This window comes from Triticum dicoccoides, chromosome 2A (genome assembly GCF_002162155.2).
Source record: "Triticum dicoccoides isolate Atlit2015 ecotype Zavitan chromosome 2A, WEW_v2.0, whole genome shotgun sequence".
Lineage (NCBI taxonomy): Eukaryota > Viridiplantae > Streptophyta > Magnoliopsida > Poales > Poaceae > Triticum > Triticum dicoccoides.
In genome coordinates, this window is record NC_041382.1 from 196,607,325 (window position 1) to 196,626,750 (window position 19,426).

The 19,426-nt window shown below is 45.9% G+C and overlaps 1 protein-coding gene across 5 annotated transcripts; it reads left to right on the forward strand.

The window, feature by feature from the left end:
• The first annotated feature begins 4,503 nt into the window (after window positions 1–4,503).
• Window positions 4,504–7,506, forward strand: LOC119354174. Of its 5 annotated transcripts, none has more exons than XM_037620885.1 (8): window positions 4,504–4,772; window positions 4,863–4,942; window positions 5,702–5,739; window positions 6,117–6,202; window positions 6,318–6,392; window positions 6,481–6,540; window positions 6,847–6,967; window positions 7,080–7,506. In XM_037620885.1, the coding sequence occupies exons 1-8, from the start codon at window positions 4,635–4,637 to the stop codon at window positions 7,157–7,159; spliced, it is 678 nt and encodes a 225-aa protein (XP_037476782.1). In that variant the 5' UTR covers window positions 4,504–4,634; the 3' UTR covers window positions 7,160–7,506. The 5 variants fall into 5 exon arrangements, with proteins under 5 accessions (XP_037476782.1, XP_037476783.1, XP_037476784.1 ...); XM_037620886.1 differs by having other exon boundaries at window positions 6,484–6,540; XM_037620887.1 differs by having other exon boundaries at window positions 6,126–6,202.
• Window positions 7,507–19,426: the final 11,920 nt, after the last annotated feature.

The following is a 19,426-nucleotide window of genomic DNA, read 5'->3' on the forward strand; positions in this document are numbered from 1 at the left end:
CGATCACGTGGATCAACTTGTGTCAACTTGTTTGTCTAGGGTGCCCCCCCGCCCCCGTATATAAAGGAGGGAGGGAGGAGGAGGCCGGCCTAGGGAGGAGGCGCGCCATAGGGGAGTCCTACTCCCACCGGGAGTAGGATTCCCCCTTTCCTAGTCCAACTAGGGATCCTTCCATGTAGTAGGAGTAGGAGACTAGGAAGGGGAAGAGAGAGGGGAAGGAAGGAGGGGGTGCGGCCCCTCCCCCTAGTCCAATTCGGACTAGGCCTTGGGGGGGCGCGCGGCCTGCCCTAGGCAGCCCCTCTCTCTTTCCCGCAGGGCCCAATAAGGCCCAATACTTCTCCCCGGCGAATTCCCGTAACTCTCCGGTACTCCGATAAATACCCGAATGACTCGGAACCTTTCCGAACTCCGAATATAGTCGTCCAATATATCGATCTTTACGTCTCGACCATTTCGAGACTCCTCGTCATGTCCCCGATCTCATCCGGGACTCCGAACTCCTTCGGTACATCAAAATGCATAAACTCATAATATAACTGTCATCGTAACCTTAAGCGTGCGGACCCTACGGGTTCGAGAACAATGTAGACATGACCGAGACACGTCTCCGGTCAATAACCAATAGCGGGACCTGGATGCCCATATTGGCTCCTACATATTCTACGAAGATCTTTATCGGTCAGACCGCATAACAATATACGTTGTTCCCTTTGTCATCGGTATGTTACTTGCCCGAGATTCGATCGTCGGTATCCAATACCTAGTTCAATCTCGTTACCGGCAAGTCTCTTTACTCGTTTTGTAATACATCATTTCACAACTAACATATTAGTTGTAATGCTTGCAAGGCTTATGTGATGTGTATTACCGAGAGGGCCCAGAGATACCTCTCCGACAATCGGAGTGACAAATCCTAATCTCGAAATACGCCAACCCAACATCGACCATTGGAGACACCTGTAGTACTCCTTTATAATCACCCAGTTACGTTGTGACGTTTGGTAGTACCCAAAGTGTTCCTCCGGTAAACGGGAGTTGCATAATCTCATAGTCATAGGAACATGTATAAGTCATGAAGAAAGCAATAGCAACATACTAAACGATCGGGTGCTAAGCTAATGGAATGGGTCATGTCAATCAGATCATTCTACTAATGATGTGACCTCGTTAATCAAATAACAACTCATTGTTCATGGTTAGGAAACATAACCATCTTTGATTAACGAGCTAGTCAAGTAGAGGCATACTAGTGACACTCTGTTTGTCTATGTATTCACACATGTATTATGTTTCCGGTAAATACAATTCTAGCATGAATAATAAACATTTATCATGATTATAAGGAAATAAATAATAACTTTATTATTGCCTCTAGGGCATATTTCCTTCATGGCAGACCAACTCGAAGTGCAAAATCATTTAGCAGAACTGGCCCAATAGAGGTGTCGACTGCAGATGTCCCTGCTCCCCTTCCCGACAAGCAACATACTGTGCTTACTAAAGAAGAACAGAAGAGGAACATGTTAAAGAACAAAAGAGGAAGCATATTATTGAGATTCCCCTTCTTTCTATACAATGTTGGTTGCCCACCCATGATGAATCAGAGTGCCCAAAGAAATGCAATTCCATGATGTCTCTCTATATGTGGACACGTGCATTTGGAAAATCAAGTGGGAGCATTACGTGACCAATTAAATGTGTGTCTGTTAACTAATGTCAGTATCATATCACAATTCGTATTTGAAGAAGTAAGCTTTGGACTTTTGATTGGTCTGTTGTTTAGCTTCAAGAGTGGACTGCTGCTAGTGCGACACAAAGCAGCTACACAGATCATAGTGTAGATATAATGAGAAAACCATAAGCATCAGGAGTAAAATCAGCAAAGTGGAACTTGCTGGAATATATGTGCTAGTATTGCCGGTACGGCTAGAAAGGCTTCAGATACCAGCTCTCTTCAACTTAAGGTGCGGTACTATTAATATCAGTGTAACTCTCAAAGGAGACACAACTCCCCGCATTTCCTTGCTAATCTTATAGGATTCAAGTGGGCAGGCCACTACAATTCCTATTCCCATGTTTACAAAATCCTATGAATCAAAGAGGCCCGAAGAGTTCAAAGTGTCCATCACAACCGACCATATAGACCTCTACACTACAAATGTCCCTGCTCATCTTCACTAAAAGGAACATACTATACTACTATCACACTCCCTCCGTTCCAAAATATAAGTCTTTGTAGAGATTTCCACTATGTATCACATACAGATGTATATAGATACATTTTAGAGTGTAGATTCACTCATTTTGCTCCATATGTAGTCCATGGTGGAATCTATACAAAGACTTGTATTTAGCAACGGAGAGAGTACTTATTAAAGAAGAACGGAAGATGAACATGCTAAAGAAGAGCAAGCAGATTTTGGATAATAAAATGTTCGTTGCGCAGTGCCCACACATGATGAACCGGAGTGCATTAAGAATGCAACTCCCTGTTGTCTCTCTATATGTGGTGCACGTGCTTTTCAAAAGTAAAGTAGGAACATTAGCTGAACAATTAAACGTTATCTATTTTAGTAATATCAGCATCATATCAGATTCATATTTGAGCAACAAGTTTTGAATTATGAGTGGCACATTGTTTAGCTTGATGGATTCAGGTGCAGTGCTAAGCAGCTACGATGATGGTACTGAATATAAAGGCTTGTCTGCATGCAATTCGCGTGACTTTTGTCATTTGGGTCAGTCGACCATTTCAGGCGGTTGGATGAAGATCCTACGTCTCCTAACCCTTCTTCTTCCTTGTCTCTAATTCTTCCCATAGAGAACACCACACGGTTGAAATCCACAAGGATTCTTCCCTAAAGGGGTCTTGATCCACAAGACGAAAGGTAGAAGGAGCAAAGCTCACAAATATCTCACATATACTTTGCTAACCCTAACATATGGTCTAGGTACAAAATATATAGGCTTGGGGAGGTAGGAGACGAAGTGGATGCGAAGTGGAGGCCCAACAGCAATCTCAGCCGCTCATCCTGTAGGGCCCATGTGCACGGGGTCCCGTGCGCACTATACACGCCCATGCGCATGGGGTGCTATAGCCGTAGCTCCCTGTGTAGCCCATGGGCACGGGGTCTCGGGGGCCCGTGCGCACGGGGTCGCCTGGGACCTTCTGTCCAGATTCTTGTGGACTCCTTCCTCCTTGGCGACTTGGGGCGCTTCTCCTTGGACTTGGTGATGCTCCTTAGCTACTTGGAAGTGTTCCTCTTTGTACCTAAGTACACACAATACATTTTGATGAGGTAACACCCAAGTCTCGTTTGTGTTCATAGGCATGTCAGGTAGGAAAGAGTTCACCTTGGTTTATATTGCGCGTGCTCTAGCTCTTGTCATGGGCTTGATGTGTTTGTGTAGAATCCATGGGGATGATGGAAGGATGCTCCGCATCATCTCCCCCCCTTGGGAGAGATCTGTCCACTGATCGTGGTCTTTATCACCATGGTACTTGGCCAAGTCTTTGACGTTGAAGATGTCGCTTATGTTATACTTGTCTCGTGGGATGTCAATTTTGCAAGCGTTGTCGTTGTAGCGTGCTAGCACCTTGAAGGGTCCGTCGACTCATGGTAGTAGCTTTGACTTGCACTCGTTGGGGAAACGGTCCTTGCAAAGATGAAGCCATACGCGATCTCCTGGTTGGAACACCATTGGTATCTTGTTGATGTTGAGCCTGGTGGCGATGCAGTGTACTTGCATTACTAGGGAAAACCTTATACATAGAGACTTATCAGTAGCGCGGTTTAAAAGGAGACGCTACTGCTAATTAATAGTAGCGAGGGGTATAAAACCCGCGCTACTACTAAGTTGATAGTAGTAGCAAGGAGTATAAACCCGTGCTGCTACTAAGTGGTCTCCACCATGTCCCCGGGACAGGCCATAGTAGTAGCGAGGGGTATAAAACCTACACTACTAATAAGTGTGTAGCTATTACTAAGCGTGTCCACTACTGCACCATCCACCCCGGCCCGATCCATTCCCACCCCACCACTCTCTCTCTCATCCCTAAAAAAACTCTCTCACGAACTCACCTGCTCCTCTCCCCACAATCTCCTCGCCGCCGCCACCACCCATGCAGGCCAGTTCCGGCAAGCACCGGCTGCGCGCAACACTCCCCCAAGCTCCCACCTTCCTCCGCTCCGATCCCCATGGAAGCCACCGCCGCCGCCTCCCTCGCGCGGACCCTTGCCTCCTCGCCGCTCCCCTCGCGGCTTCCGCCGTAGCCGCGTGCGCATGTCCGTGGCGCCGGAGTGGCAGAGGAGGGGCAGGGTGGTGCTCGCCGCGGCGGCCTCGACTGGCAACTACGTGGTGCCGTTGGATGCCGCGCCATTGGGGATCACGCGTCCGCTCGTCGAGATCCTGCGCGACCTCAACAAGCGCGTCCCGGAGACCACCGTGCTCCCCGCCGCGCCTCCGCCTCCGCTTCCGACCTCAACAAGCGTTGGTGATTAGCATAGTTGGGCGGGCGAGCTCTGCCGCTGCCGCCGGAGGCTCCAGCTCCTGCGAGTGTACGTTGCACGGGAAGGGGGAGTGCGCCTTGAACGAGTCCGACGACGGGAGGGCCCAGCAGCTGTCGATGCAGAATGAGCGGGCCGTCCATGACGTGCTGGCGAGCTGGGGCGGCCGAAGTGACGTGGCCACTTCGCTATGGCAGGACGCCTACCACGCCAGTCTGTCTCGCCTCTGGTGATGAAGTGCTCGGCTCCAGTAGCGTCAGACTGGTAAGAAGTCACCGTCATCCTAGAAATTTGCCTCTCATCCCCTGATGGTTTGTGCCAGTTCGACGAGTTTGAAGTCAAGTTCATCGGCAGGGGCCTCCTTGTGGTCACGAGGTGTTTGTGGAAATGCCACAATGCTGCTGCACGTGTGTTGCAGTCAAAGAGGGGAGAGTGTAAGTATTGCCAAATGTTTATTTCCATTAGTCTAGCGTTGCACCTTCACATGTGAGCAAGTAGGCGATGCCTAATCAGTCCATGAAATTATCCCTAAAGTTCTATGCATGTTGCCTAAGTTTCTAGTAATGATTGTAAATCGTCCATACTTGGTTCTAGGAGGCAGTAATCACCAAATTAGTGGTGAAATACCAATAAAAGAACCAGCAGATCCTGGGTATTAGCCAATCCTTGCTGTGTACATCAGGACCAAAATTAGGAATCGGAGGTAGCTAGAACTTTCTAAACTTTTCCCTTCAGGATGGCAAGGCGTTGACAGAGGTAGTCTCCAATGAGGCAAACTTACGGCGGCTCAGCTCGCGCGATAGACCTAAAAAAGCTTTATCTGCCTGCTTGACCAACCAACATGCCGGTTTATGTTTTGTTTCATTTTTTATCCTTGTCTCCTTTGTGGTGTTGTAGGCCTTGGCGGGTTCTTCCCAATCCTTAGCACAAAATGTCACACATTTTGACGCGTGATTGAGAAAAAGGTTGCCTGTGTCGTGCCTCTCTGCTCCGATTCCCAATTTCTGTGTCGTGCTAGCTCGAGATCCAGTCGAATGCCTGTGCCGTCGGAGAGACATATGTATGAGGGGCTTGTTAACCATGAAATCCTGGCCGATCCACCAACCATAGGCACACGGATTCTCCCACTGATCGTAACCTCATGCATTCTCCACTCCTCATTACTGATGGATTTCCATTCCTCTGTCTGTCAGGTACCATACCAACCGGATGCTCAGCTTCTACGCCCCCGGTGAGCCTCCCCCATTTGCTGATTCTAAAACTGCTCAAGTATGGTTTGTGATCCGAGTGGGTCGATTGATTTGATGTTAATTTGTTTGCTTCACTCTGTTTATTTATGGCTACTACTTGTTCTGAGTCGTGCATCTACACTTGGTGTGACTGTTGTGTACATGATTCCAAGCATGCTGTAGTTTAGCATGGATTGATGATCTCGTATTGGAGAGTTCAAGGGCACATAGGCAGTGTGCTTGTATATCTAATCTGACGAGTTGATTTCACCTATAGTGCTTCTACTTGAAATGTGATGATCCACATGCTAAATATTTGCTCTTTATGGAATTCTTGGATTTTGCCCTGTTTCTGGTTAAGATAATATGATAAATGCAGCCTTTTCAGATCACCGAAGACTTCTCGACAAGTTGGTGTTGTATGGCCTGGTTGAGCTCAAGGTTAACGGAGACAACAATTGTCAGGTCTACCTACCGAATTTAGTTTTATGTTTACTTTTTGAGAATAGTATATTTAGTATCATTAGTACAGACCTGCTCTACAAGTACTTATCTCTTTCTGTATCTTCCTTTTAAGCAGTTTGGGGCATTGTCTGATCCATTTTACCGAACTCCTGAACACCATAGATTTGTGTGGCAACAGGTGGTCAATCAGGTTAGTATTGTGAATTAAGGCATTCCATCCCCTCTCATAGAAAATTCAGTGTTATTTTAACACTGACCCCCTTGCATAAACATCGTAGCAGCACAGCCGTATGTACAAGAAGCAGAGCGCATCAGTTCATGCTCGAGCCCCGAAGAAGGTAGCAACGTTTGGGTTTTCCTCAAGGATGCCAGACACTATTTAAAGTATGTTAAATGCAAACTATGTTGTTGATTTATGATAATTATTTATTTACCTAGTGGATCCCCAATTGTATATCTGACCCTATCAATGCAAATGCTGAGCCATGTTCCACTTTTACTACTCTACATTATATTTTCACTGCGTGAAGGGGTTAGTATGCTCCTTGTCTTTTTCACTGATTGTCTTTTTCATCGACATGCACCGCATTATTTTTCCGTGTCATTCTTCTGAAGTTTCTGAACCACTGTTGGTAATACTGCAGGGTTCTAGTGGCGATGCCGACGGTCGTCGAGAGGTTCGTGGACTGGACGGTGTCGTGTCTGCCGATGTACGGAGAGGCGAAGCTACTGCTCATCATCTACCTCTGGTAGCCCAGCACACGGGTAAGCAGTCGGTCAGACAACCCGAGCCCGAGAGATGATCCACATTTCAGATAGACCTGATTCGTTATGTGGCCAATTCTGAATCTGAATCTTAATGGTCTTCGGATTTCAGGGTGCGGGGCACGTGTACGATGGCTTCCTCCATCCGCTGGTGGCGTGGCACGAGGCCGACATCGACCGGGGCCTGCTTGAGCTGAGGGCTAGTGCGAGGGACGTGACGGCGTCACAACTCAAGGCGGCGGCTGCCATCGGTCAAGTGTGGCTCGTCAAGGCTGCCCGCTATGTTTCGTCGCAGCTGCAGGCCGCGAGATCAGGCCGGGAAGGCGCCACGCATTGAGGAGTGAGCCAATTTTTGGATCGGACCATAACAACGTGTCTCAGTCTCTGACGTCTAGAAGTAGTGGTAAATTTTTGAATTTGCATGGCAAGGACCACTTACGTAGGTAGCTGACACGCACAATACTATGTTTACACTCTTACTTATGTAAAAGATATGAATTATACATGAGTTGCCTCTACAATGAGGAACTGTGATAGTAGATACGACAATTGTGTGATAGAATGGAATTGATTGATTTTATTTTTTTAATTTCTAATACGTTAGTAGTAGCGTGGGTGGCACACGCTACTAGTAACAAAGTTAGTAGTAGCGCGGGTTTAATGCACGCTACTACTAACTATTAGCTGTAGCGCGATACTAGTAGCGCGGATACCCGCGTTGCTAGTAGCCTTTTTCCTAGTAGTGTTGACGCTCGATCGTTGCCCTTGTATCTTCATGCATCTTTTTGAGAAAACTTGCCCTTGCACTTGCATCCATGTTTGCGCGTTCTTGGAGTGGAAGAGGTAGAATGTCCAATGGGGACAATGGGTTGAATCCGTAGACAACCTCGAAGGGGGACTTGCCGGTAGTAGTGTGTCAAGCTCAATTGTAGGCGTACTCGGTGATGGGTAAGCACTCCTCCCACTCCTTGATGTTCTTCTTTATCAACACACGTAGGAGCATAGATAGCGTCGGGTTGGTGACTTCCATTTGGCCATCGGTTTGGGGATGATAGGCCGTGGATAAAAGAATCTTGATGTCGAGCTTGGCACATATGGTCTTCCAAAATTAGCTTAAGAACTTGACGTCCCGGTCCGACACAATGGTCCTTGGTACTCCATGCAACCTCAAGATTTCCCTACAAAAAGATTAACAATATGTGAAGCATCGTCTATCTTATTGCATGGGATGAAATGTGCCATTTTGGAGAATCGGTCCATAACAACAAATACATAATTCTTTCCATTTGTAGTCCTAGGCAAACCAATCACGAAATCAATACTAATATCTTCCCATGTTTGATAGGGAATTGGAAGTGGCATATTTAATCCATGAGATTGAGCTTTGGACTTAGCTTTGCGGCATGTAGAGCATTTGTTGGTGAACGTGCCACGTTGCGGAACATCTTTGGCCAAAAGTAATTGAAGGAGAGTGTGGCGAAGGTCTTGTCATGCCCGAAATGTCCCATAAGTCCACCTCCGTGAGCCTCTTGCAAAAGTAACAAACGAGGAGAAGACTCGGGTATACAAAGTTTGTTAGCACACATAAGGTAGCCATCCTTGAGATAATAGTTCTCCCAACAAGTGTGAGTAAGACATTTGCATATGGAAGTGCAAAGGAAGGATCATTTGCATAAAGATCTTTAATATGCTCAAAGCCAATAACATTTAGCTCAAGTTGAGTAACAAGCATGCATATGTAGGAAAGAGCATCCGCCACAACATTTTCTTTGCCCTTAATGTACTTGATCACATAAGGAAAAGACTCAATAGATTCACTCCATTTAGCATGTCGTTTATTCAACTTAGTTTGACCTTTAAGGTACTTTACTGTCATTTTCTGCTTGTGGGCCAAATTCAGCCCGTCGTTACAGTCGGCCCGTTTGTGGACCGTTAGTCTGTTGGGCCATTTTCCTAGCATCACCAAATACGGCCTATTAACGGCCCGTTATGGTCAGCCCATAAAATGTACGATTTCCATTAAAGGCCCGTCTATGGCCCATTAAAGGCCCGTACAAGACCCATAAATGAGTCAGCGGCCCATGGATCCTATGAGACGTAGAAGGCCCATGGATCCTACAAGACGTAGAAGGCCCATGGATCCTACGAGACGTAGAAGGCCCATGGATCCGACGGCCCGTGAAGGGCCATGGTCGGGCGAGTTGGCCCCCGTTTGAACGATATAGCATATTCAAAGAATTATCCTACTCAATACTATCACCTCTAAAAGCATACACTATACAACAAAGAGATCAAGGCATAGAAAGGTAGAATAATCCTACACTATACAATAAAGAAATTACAGCCGATTATACCCACTGGGCATTATGGTTCAGCACAGGTGATAATAAAGCATACACAAACAACAAATTACATACACTGGGCAAATACAGCTCATACATCATGAACACGCATCAACTTAACTCAATTTGAACTATAATCTCTTCAAAAAATAGGATTGGCCGGATTCAGATAGCACAAATTTCAGTCTGCAAAATATCCAATTCCTTCATGGTTACGTCAGTGTCTTGTTTCATTTTTTTGACTCCTGCATCTAATACCTGCATGTCCAGTCTCAACTTGTTGATTATACGTTGACAATCATGTACACGTTGTCTTGCCACCTCTAGTTGATGCTCGAGAACATCAGCACATTCCAATTCCAATCCATAATCATTCAGTAACGCCATGCCGCACTGCTCGCAGATCTTTGTGTTGATGTCACTTCATCCTGAAATGTTTCTGTAAGTACACATGACTAGGGCAAAAATATAGTTACAACAGTGATGCGAACAAGCCACTATTTTGTACTACATGGCAAAACAGGACTAACAATAATGTTACACGTCACTTTCAAAAAAATTGTTACACGTCATGAAGCATAAGCAGGTGGTATTTTAAAAAATTATAAAAAAGATAGTCTGTGCGGCCTGCATACAGAAATCCCTCTTAGCTCACCAGAGGAGCATGATGTTGGGACCCAATCGAAAACACAGACAAGTTACAAATTTAGACAGCACGTTGCGTACAAGTAAGCAAGCAGTTGGCCATTCTGTGCCTCAATTAAAGTCTTAGGGAGCATAATGAACAGCAGAGGGTTTCATACAAACATACTACAACAGGCAAAACTATGCAATCATTAGCGTAGTATAAACTAGATTGTGAGCCTCATGCAATAATAGTTGGTTAATAGACTTCAAAGTTGCAGGCACACTTCGGCAGAGTAATTAAATGGTAAGGCTTTTAATTATGTCAACTAATAGTGATACAAGTACCGAACATCAGGCATGATTATTTGGGCATCTCATTAACTGAGGACAAATAAAGCAATTGAAAAGAGAAAATTAACTATGCCTGAAACAAACAAGGAATTGAACTGTTGAGTTGCATACAGTGACTTACCTTAGCAGGTTGAAGAGGCTCAGCGCAGCTCCTACTTCTCTTGCAAGGCTCCTTCCTAACATCTTGTACTTGGAAATCCTCAATCTTATCTTCATTGCACCCTCTCTACAAGGTGACACAAACTAGTTACTCGTCTCCTTGGAAGATAAATATGCATACTTTCCAGTCTGTGAACACAAAAGAATGAGATTATAACAAAACAACACCACATAATGAAACATGCCGCATCTCTTGCACTTGCACACAATGAAATGAAGATTTACTATGTCTGCACTATGTAAAAACTAGGCATACCTTCGAACTGGATCTCCAGGTACTCTTGGCGAGCCTACTATAGTGTACAGCCAAACCTTTATGTCACCTATGAGTTAGACAAGGCCCCACTATAGCAGCCCTTAGTGTTTAAATCGTTGACAAGCTCTGTTAGAGTGTTAGGTCAAGAACATCAAGTAATCAAAGCAAACATTCCTAGTATGGCTGGCTGATACAAACAAGCAATTGAACAGATGTGTGAGCAAATCTTACATATCAAGAAAAGAAGCCAAGAAGGAGGCTTAAAGACGATCACTTGACTGACTAGATTTAAGGGGCATTTAAACATCATGTGCAACGTATGAACTAACATAAACATTGCATATACCAGATTCTACAATGGAATGCACATGTATTAGGTTATGCCATGTATGATGATGCCTAAATGTACAGATAGCAGGCAGGAGTTATTCATCATTGCACGCACAATTGAATTGCAGGTTAAGGGCCAGTTCGATTCCGCCTTTTCAGGGCATATTGTCAAAATAAGCCATAAAAGATGTAAAGAAGTCATTTTTGAGTTATGGGCTTGGGCTTAACTAATTTCGCTTTGGAGGGGGGTGTTTCGGGTAGAACCTCACTAAAAATTGAAGGGAAGGGGAATAGTGAAATGACTCTGTTGTCTACCTATATTACACTCAAAATGCAACTGTTGACGCCCGTGTCACACCTGACCCTCAAGTAAAAACAAACATGCAAGCATTCATTGCCCTGCCCGCTTGCATCTCCTCTCCCCTTTCCCTCTACCTCGATCCCCTGCATGCAGCACTAGGGTTCCTCCAGCGAGCCGTCGCCACTGGTCCCATCTGGCCCGGTCCTCGACGATGCTATGTCCAGCTAGGCTACATGGCCGGCGGGTAGGGGTAAATCTCCCTGGATGCTCCTCCCTCTGGCGCTGCGCCTCATTCTCATGGTCTCCAGCAGCTGCTCCACTGTGGTCCGTCCAACGCACTACTCCGGCGGACGCTGCACAACTACGGCTGATGCCACACTGCGGCAGAAGGCACCTTATTCCCCCTCCCCTCCTCCCAGGCCATGGCCTTGAGGTGCTTTTAAAGGATGAGCTCATCCAACAAGGTGAGGATCTCCTCTGATTTTTTGCCAAATTTTCATTCTGATCCACTATACGATGAATTGCTATGAGCTACTTCTGCTGCTGCTATATAATGCATTGCTATGAGCTGCTCCTGCTGCTGCTATATGATGAATTGCTATGAGCTGCTGCTGCTGCTGTATGATGAGTTGCTATGAGCTGTTGCTGCTATATGATGAATTGCTATGAGCTGCTGCTGCTATATGATGAGTTGCTACAAGCTGCTCCTGCTGCTGCTATATGATGAATTGCTATGAGCTGCTCCTGCTGCTGCTATATGATGAATTGCTATGAGCTGCTCCTGCTGCTGCTATATGATGAATTGCTATGAGCTGCTCCTGCTGCTGCTATATGATGAATTGCTATGAGCTGCTGCTGGTATATGATGAATTGCAGACTGCTGCTGCTGTATGATGAGTTGCTATGAGTTGCTGCTGCTATATGATGCTTTCAGGTGGTGCTGCTATACGATAATAACCAGCCACTTGGACCATCGAATTTTAATAAATAATTGTTCTTCATTTAAATGTGGGTCATGCCTTCTTCGTTTAAATTAGGCAATGAGATCTCTATGGAAAACATTGACCAAAGTAGATTATGCCAAGTAGATGGTATCTTTGTATTTGCATTTTGAGCAAATAGTGATGGTCTGTTTTCCTATCATATTAATTATTGCACTGGGTTCAATTTGTGATGTTTGCAAGTCCAATTAATTTCCACATGGGCAGCAAAATGAAAAAAAATATAATGCAATCTAGACTTTCCCTTGATCATACCAAAGATAAGCTGAAAACGCAATGAAAAGAACTGGTTGGCTTATTACATGGAGCTTATATTCACAGGTGCTTATTTTCTTAGGATAACTCGTAATAACTGTCCCTAAGAAACTTGGCTAATAGAACTGGCATACAAATAACATGTCATGATGATTGCAATGGAGGAGTGACATACCATAGCACACTGTATAGGCTCACCGTTGCCTCTCCTTTTTTTGCGATGTTCCATGAAATTGCTACATACATCTTGTACTTTTTCATTGTGTAACCCTATCTACAAGTTGACATGGCTAATTTCATACATCTCTACATGATACAACATTGCATATCCCTTGCGCGTATTTAAACCACCAATTAACGATTGTGTGTGTACCATAAACTAGCCATGACTCTGTATGCTGGACTAGCAGGCACTCTAAGGGAGGCTAATGTAGTGCACCGGAATTCCTACATGCACCTACGATTTTGTGTAATGTACCGCCCCTGTTCCTAAATATATGTCTTTGTAGAGATTCCAGTATGGACCACATACATATGTATATAGATGCATTTTCGAGTGTAGATTCACTCATTTTGCTCCGTATGTAGCCTATAGTGGAATCTCTAGAAAGCCTTATATTTAGGAATGGAGGTACGAGGTAGTATCATGTATGACATATACATATCTAATTTAGCAGCCAGTAGTAGAAATCATTGTCTACACATAGGGATTACTGGTCGAAAATCCTAGCAAAGCACGCTGGCAGGCACAGAACAATACAAGAGAGAGAGACATGCTTACAAGATCATAGCAAATCCTCAGTCCAGGATCTTGGTTGGCCAAGCTGTTAGATCCAGAAGAAACATCCTCCTTGTAGTTTTTGCCAGTTGCATAACAGGTAACAACGACCAGTTAGTATATTTGAAGTACATCGGGCACGTGATGCTGGACGGGTTTAAAGGTGACAAGTACCTAGGCCGTGGCGGGTGCTTGGCATCTCTCCAGACGGTGGGAATCAGGTTAGAAACGTCGAGGGTGATTTTTTTGGCTGTCGGGGTCCGGTAAGGAGATCTAGAACTGTCAAGTAGGGTGTTTGTGGAGCAGCTCCGGTAGGGTGGACTACGGTGTGGGCGAAGCGGATCTGTGGCCGTGGACGAGGGCGTAGGTGAAGCTGCTCCGGTGGTTGGGTTAAGGATGGTGTCGACGACGCGGATTTGCGGCCGTGGATGGGGCATCAGAAGCTGCTCTGGTGGTTGGGTTAAGGATGGTGTCGACGATGCGGATCTGCGGCCGTGGACTGGGCGTCAGAAGCTGCTCCGGTGGTTGGGTTAAGGGTGGTGTCGGCGATGCGGATCTACGGTCGTGGACGGGGCGTTAGAAGCTGCTCCGGTAGGTTGGATGAGGGGTGCGAGGAAGCAGATCTGAGGCCATGGACTTGTGAGTTGGCAAAGCGGCCCCGGTAGGGTTGAGAATGGTATAGGCGAAGCTACTCCGGTAGGGTTGACGATGGTGTCGGCGAAGCGGCTCCGGTAGGGTTGAGGAAGGTGTCGGCAAAGAGGATCAGAGGCCGTCGACGGGGGCGTCGGTTGGGCGGCTCCGGGGGGTGTGGACAAAGCGTCTCCAGTGGGGAGTACGAATGAGCCGCTACAGATGCGTGGCAGTTGACGAGAGTACCGGCGAAGCAGATCCAGCATGGTGGACAAGGCCGGCACTGAATGGGCTGTGGTACAGTGGTAGATGAGCAGTCTACTTGGTTCTAGGGGAGGTGGGAGGGGTAGATGCGGCCGGAGAAGCAGATCCGATGAGGTGGACGCCGCTGGCAGTGAATGGGCTATGGTATGCCGGTGGATGAGCAGTCTAGGGCTTCGAGAGGGGAGGGGAGAAAGGGCGATGAAGTACGGACGGCGTGATGTAAGATGCTCTGGTGCTGTGGAGTTAGTCGTTTTTGCGGGAGGGGGAGAGGAAATGGGGGTGCCGTGTAGTGGGGGAACCGGAAGTTACCAAAGCAGCCCCGACCTATCATGCAGACGAGGGCGGTATTGTAACTATTGGTCTCCGTGCACCAAGGACAAAAGGGGGATTTTGCATTCTAAAGACTAAGGTGGTGGAAATTTTAGAAGGAGGCGGAAGATTTTGCCGCCCGCGGGATCGTTTGTATCCAGTTTCAACTAATTTTGGACCGTGCTAGCAGGAAGGTCATGCTAGACTGTGTACACGGGGCATGCGTCAGTAGTTAATAACTGGTGTGAAGTCCACCCCAGAAAAAAGACAATAACTCGGGATGATGCGCCGATAACCTGGACGTTCACACGGGCGCGACCAATCATACGGGTGTAGTGGCGCGTTCACAAAAAAGGGATCAAACGCTTAGCCTATGTATTTCTCATGTAAATAGATAATTTAGTGCCATTGGTTATTTACTTTCAACATACTGCATTGACGTGTTAGTGTAGAGGCGCACAAAAAGAAATGGATATTGTAGTCAGCTACTTAAAAGTGTTACCTCATATGATTACATAGCCTCCATTTCATAAATTATGTACCCGTTGAATTCATATATGAATATTACGTCTATTACTTCAAAATAGAAACTTAAATCATCCAAGACTAATGAATTTGAATGCAAGAGTAACAATGGTGCATGTACATGAAGCTACATTGGTTGTTTGAAGAAACATCACTGTAACTTTGGCATGCACAACTGAATAGGTTTATTTAAATAGAAAAATGTGATATGTGAGTGTCCAATCTTTATAGCGTTGAATCGATATTATACCTTTGGCCACGATAAGAAGTAGATATTGACTTATGTTCAGGCGATGCACGTCCACGATCTCTAGATAGTGATACGTGAATGAATTGTGCAATCTCTCTCACACGCATACATATCTCATTTCCCTGTGGGCATCAGAATCACACACGCGCACTTCGTGTATTTCTCTCCCTCCGTCAGGGTTAAATTCGTCTTTCTAGCCCGTCCTACAAGTCTCTCACACAGAAACACACACGCTCTCTATGTCTAACACGCCCACCCCTTTAATTCCGCCCACCCACAACCACTAATGTCTCAAAGTATAATAATGTCTCTCACACATATGCTATCTACCTATCCCTTAATATAGCTAGATATGTGTCACACAAACTCCTTCTCCCTACTAGCAAGATGCCCATGCATTGCACGGAACATCAAGATGCATTTGTATGAGAAGTTTATCTTGTGGGAGAAAAGGATGAACGAGGGAATGCCTTATTTGCAAATGCGGAGAGGGGTGTGGGTATCTTTTTGCAAAATGGCCATAGTTTCCTTCCTGTCCGTCGGATATAAATCGGATGGCCTATATTGCAGGATGGCAGGAACACCATCATCACCAACTCTGTTTTTATAAGAGTAGAGATATGTGAGTCTCACTGCCCCCCCACACACCCACACTTCCCAACACCGAAGGAGTAAGGTGACACCTCGATCTTGATACTAATCTATCGACTGGCTTCTCTCTCAAACATACATACACACACACACTACCCGGCACCGAAGGAGTAGGGTGGCACATCGATCTTGATAATAATCTATCTACTCCTCTTTCAAACACACGCGCGCGCACACACACACTCGCTAGTTGTGCCTCTGTGCCTACCGCGCACACTCTCGATACGTCTTTCTCTCCCTCCCCCACCCCCCCAACAATGATAGCAGAAGGGTGACAACTCAATCTGATCATAATCTGTCAATTGGTTTCTCTCTCAAACAATGTGTCTCGGTGCCTCGCTCGGTAGCCCCCTCGATATGTAGACTTCTCGCGCGCGCACAGCTGTAGTGACGATGACGCTGAACCCAGTGTGCCTTGTCTTTACCGGCCTCATGTGGTAGTTTTCACCCTGTTTTCTGTTAATTAACAAGGCAACCTTTTCTTTGTTACTACTAGTGAATCTGAAATCATTCGGGGCAGACATAAAATATATCACTTCAACCCAATTATCGCAACAACTATTTTAAAAGAAATAAGCTAGCTGCCCGTGCGTTGCACGGATCAAGATGCATTTGTATGAGTAGTTTATCTTGTGAGAGAAAAGGTTGAACGAGGGAAGGCCTTATTTGCGAACATGTAGAGACGTGTGGGTATATTTTTGCAAAATTGCCATAGTTTCTTTCCTATCCGTTAGATATAAATCCGGCGGCCTATATTGCAGGATGGCACGCACACCATCATCACCAACTCTGTTTTCTACGTCATCAAAATGGATAAAAAGAGATGTATCTAAAACTAAAATACGTTTAGATACATTTCCTTTTATCCATTTTGATGACAAGTATTTCCGGACGGAGGGAGTATTTGTCTTTTTAGAGATTTCAACAAGTGACTATGACCGGACCTTACCAACATACTCAAAAAGGTAGTCCATAATTTTGATGTTACCCTCTTTTCTTGGCGGTGCAGTGCCATCTGGATACCTCATAAAGAAATAAAGTACTACATGATACTAATATATGATACATGGCGCAGGAGTACTAAGTATTGTTAATACAGTTTTGCTAGAACTCATCTAGATGAGATATAATTTGGTCTCATTCATCTTTTATAGCCATTGGATGTGATGCTATATAAGATGCGTGTGTGCTAACGTGGGTTGTATTTGTTCTTGTGCAACGAACTGACCACTGCATGTCATGTTTGATAGTCTCAAGTCATTAAAAGCATACAAGCCCCACATCTCTTCTTGGTTGATTCCTCTATTTATGTCAAAAAATAAGAAACAACGTGAGAGTTAATGCACCACGCCTATGCGTTTACTATTTGGTTTTCGTAAGATGACTTAATACTCACCTAGACAGAGGGAGTATTCGATTTGACAGCGGACGATGCAGTTCCCGATACGGCTTTAATGCAAATGAGGGAGGGAGTAGCGGTTCCCGATATGTTGAACGACCAATGCATCCACCTTCAATTAATGCATGAGGGAAGTAATAGGAGGAGGTCCGGGAAAAGAGGCTGCACGATGTGAATGCAACGCAGTTTTCCCTCATTGCCCTCATATAAAGGTGCCCCTCCATTCCAATGCATCTACCACATCGTACGCACGTAAGCATTTGCCTAAGCACCTACACTAAGCGCAAAAGAGCTCACTCCAGACCCATGGCGGCGATGCTCGTGAGCGGCCAGCGGCTGCGCTAGATGGTCCACGACGCCGGCCTGCGGCATGGCGCCGAGGATTGTCTCCAGACGGTGTTGGAGACCGGCTAGTGGATGGCCGCCTTCGACGCCAACTATGACTCTCAGTTGGACCAGATGATCGTTGCCACCAGCAACAAGTTCACCGTCCTCAAGAAGCTCGCGGACGACATCGCCGTACTCCTCTAGCCCGCGCGCCCGGGCTTCTCATTGCCTGCCACCCTAATCGGCCTCCATGGCCAGAACCTCTTTCAAGCACTGGTGGCCCTGCGACTGCCCGCCGACGCCACGAAGAATGTCCACCTGGAGGTCGCGCTCGCCGCGAGGCGGCTCGCCCTGCAAGAATTCGTCGATCTACACATCCACATGTATGAGGAAATCATGTACATAGGTATCTACAAGGCCAGTGAGGACTCTACGATGTTGGCCTTCCTCAATCGGCTGTAAGCCTTGGATGCCTTTGCTGAGAAGCACCTCGACCTCGCCACAAAAGCCGCCGCTCCTTAGCCGCCGGTCGGTGGCCCGGCGCACTAAGTTGAGGAGGAGGAGGTCGTACGTTTGTGGATCCATCTTTCTTCTTGCCTTCTGTAACCACCACTGCGATCGCATCATCGTGGCCTTAATTCGTATTGTGCTGTTGCATTCTCGTTCTAGTCATACCGACATGTGCGATCCCTATGCTTAATTATATGCATCACTATAACTAGTACTCCATCCATCAATTTATAAGTTGTGCTTACCTTTTCCATCAACTTCGTGCAACACGCGGGCATCTTGCTAGAAACACTAGAATATGTCTATATAATCCGTATGTGATAGTCCATTTGAAATCTCAAAAAGACAAATATTTAGGTACGGAGGGAGTAATATATTAGGAGTATATCAAAACAATAGTGATTTCTTTCAAGTTTGTGAACAAATACTACTATTCTACTACTTTGGATCCGTCGCAACGCACAGGCACATTGCTGGTAAAAGGAAAAGGCCTGCCGCGTTCGCGTCACACCCCACACGCCCAGGAATCGGGAGTACAACACGGCCCGTCTGGCATGACACATAGCTTAGGGAAGGTGTGTTGCCTAGAATTTTCACTTTCATGTGGGACCGCCGTTGAGCAAACCGACACCCCGCCCGCCGCCGGTTTGGAAAACAGAAACGAGGGGAAGATCTAGCTGTAGCATGGAAGCCAAGAAATTTGGTGTTAGACGGGACTCGTTGATAGAGTAGAAACATTCCGTACTAGTACTACTCCTACTAGTACCAAGTTTTTACTCCTAATACTATATTACTAGTACTACCACTATACAACTAGTAGGTACGTGCACGACACAACACCGTAGGAACAAAAAAGGGAAGATCTTGTTTTGGGTGATTTATCTTTTTTTCAATCAACGTAGTATGAATAATATGATGTGGGGGCACCCATGAAGCTTATGTGGCTTGGTTGCATGGCTACGGAAGGTTAGAGAAAAATAAATAGATAATGTGTTTAGAGTGCACTCCACTAAATAGATATATATATACTTTGGATCCATTGCAACGGACCGGCACATCTATATCTATACCCCTTATATATTGTGTGAAAAACTTTGAAAGTTGGTCGTTGGATGAAGCGAATCCGACGGTACAAAGATGGCAAATCCGAGCACTACTGGCCGTTGGATATCATCCACCAGATTCTTCCACATG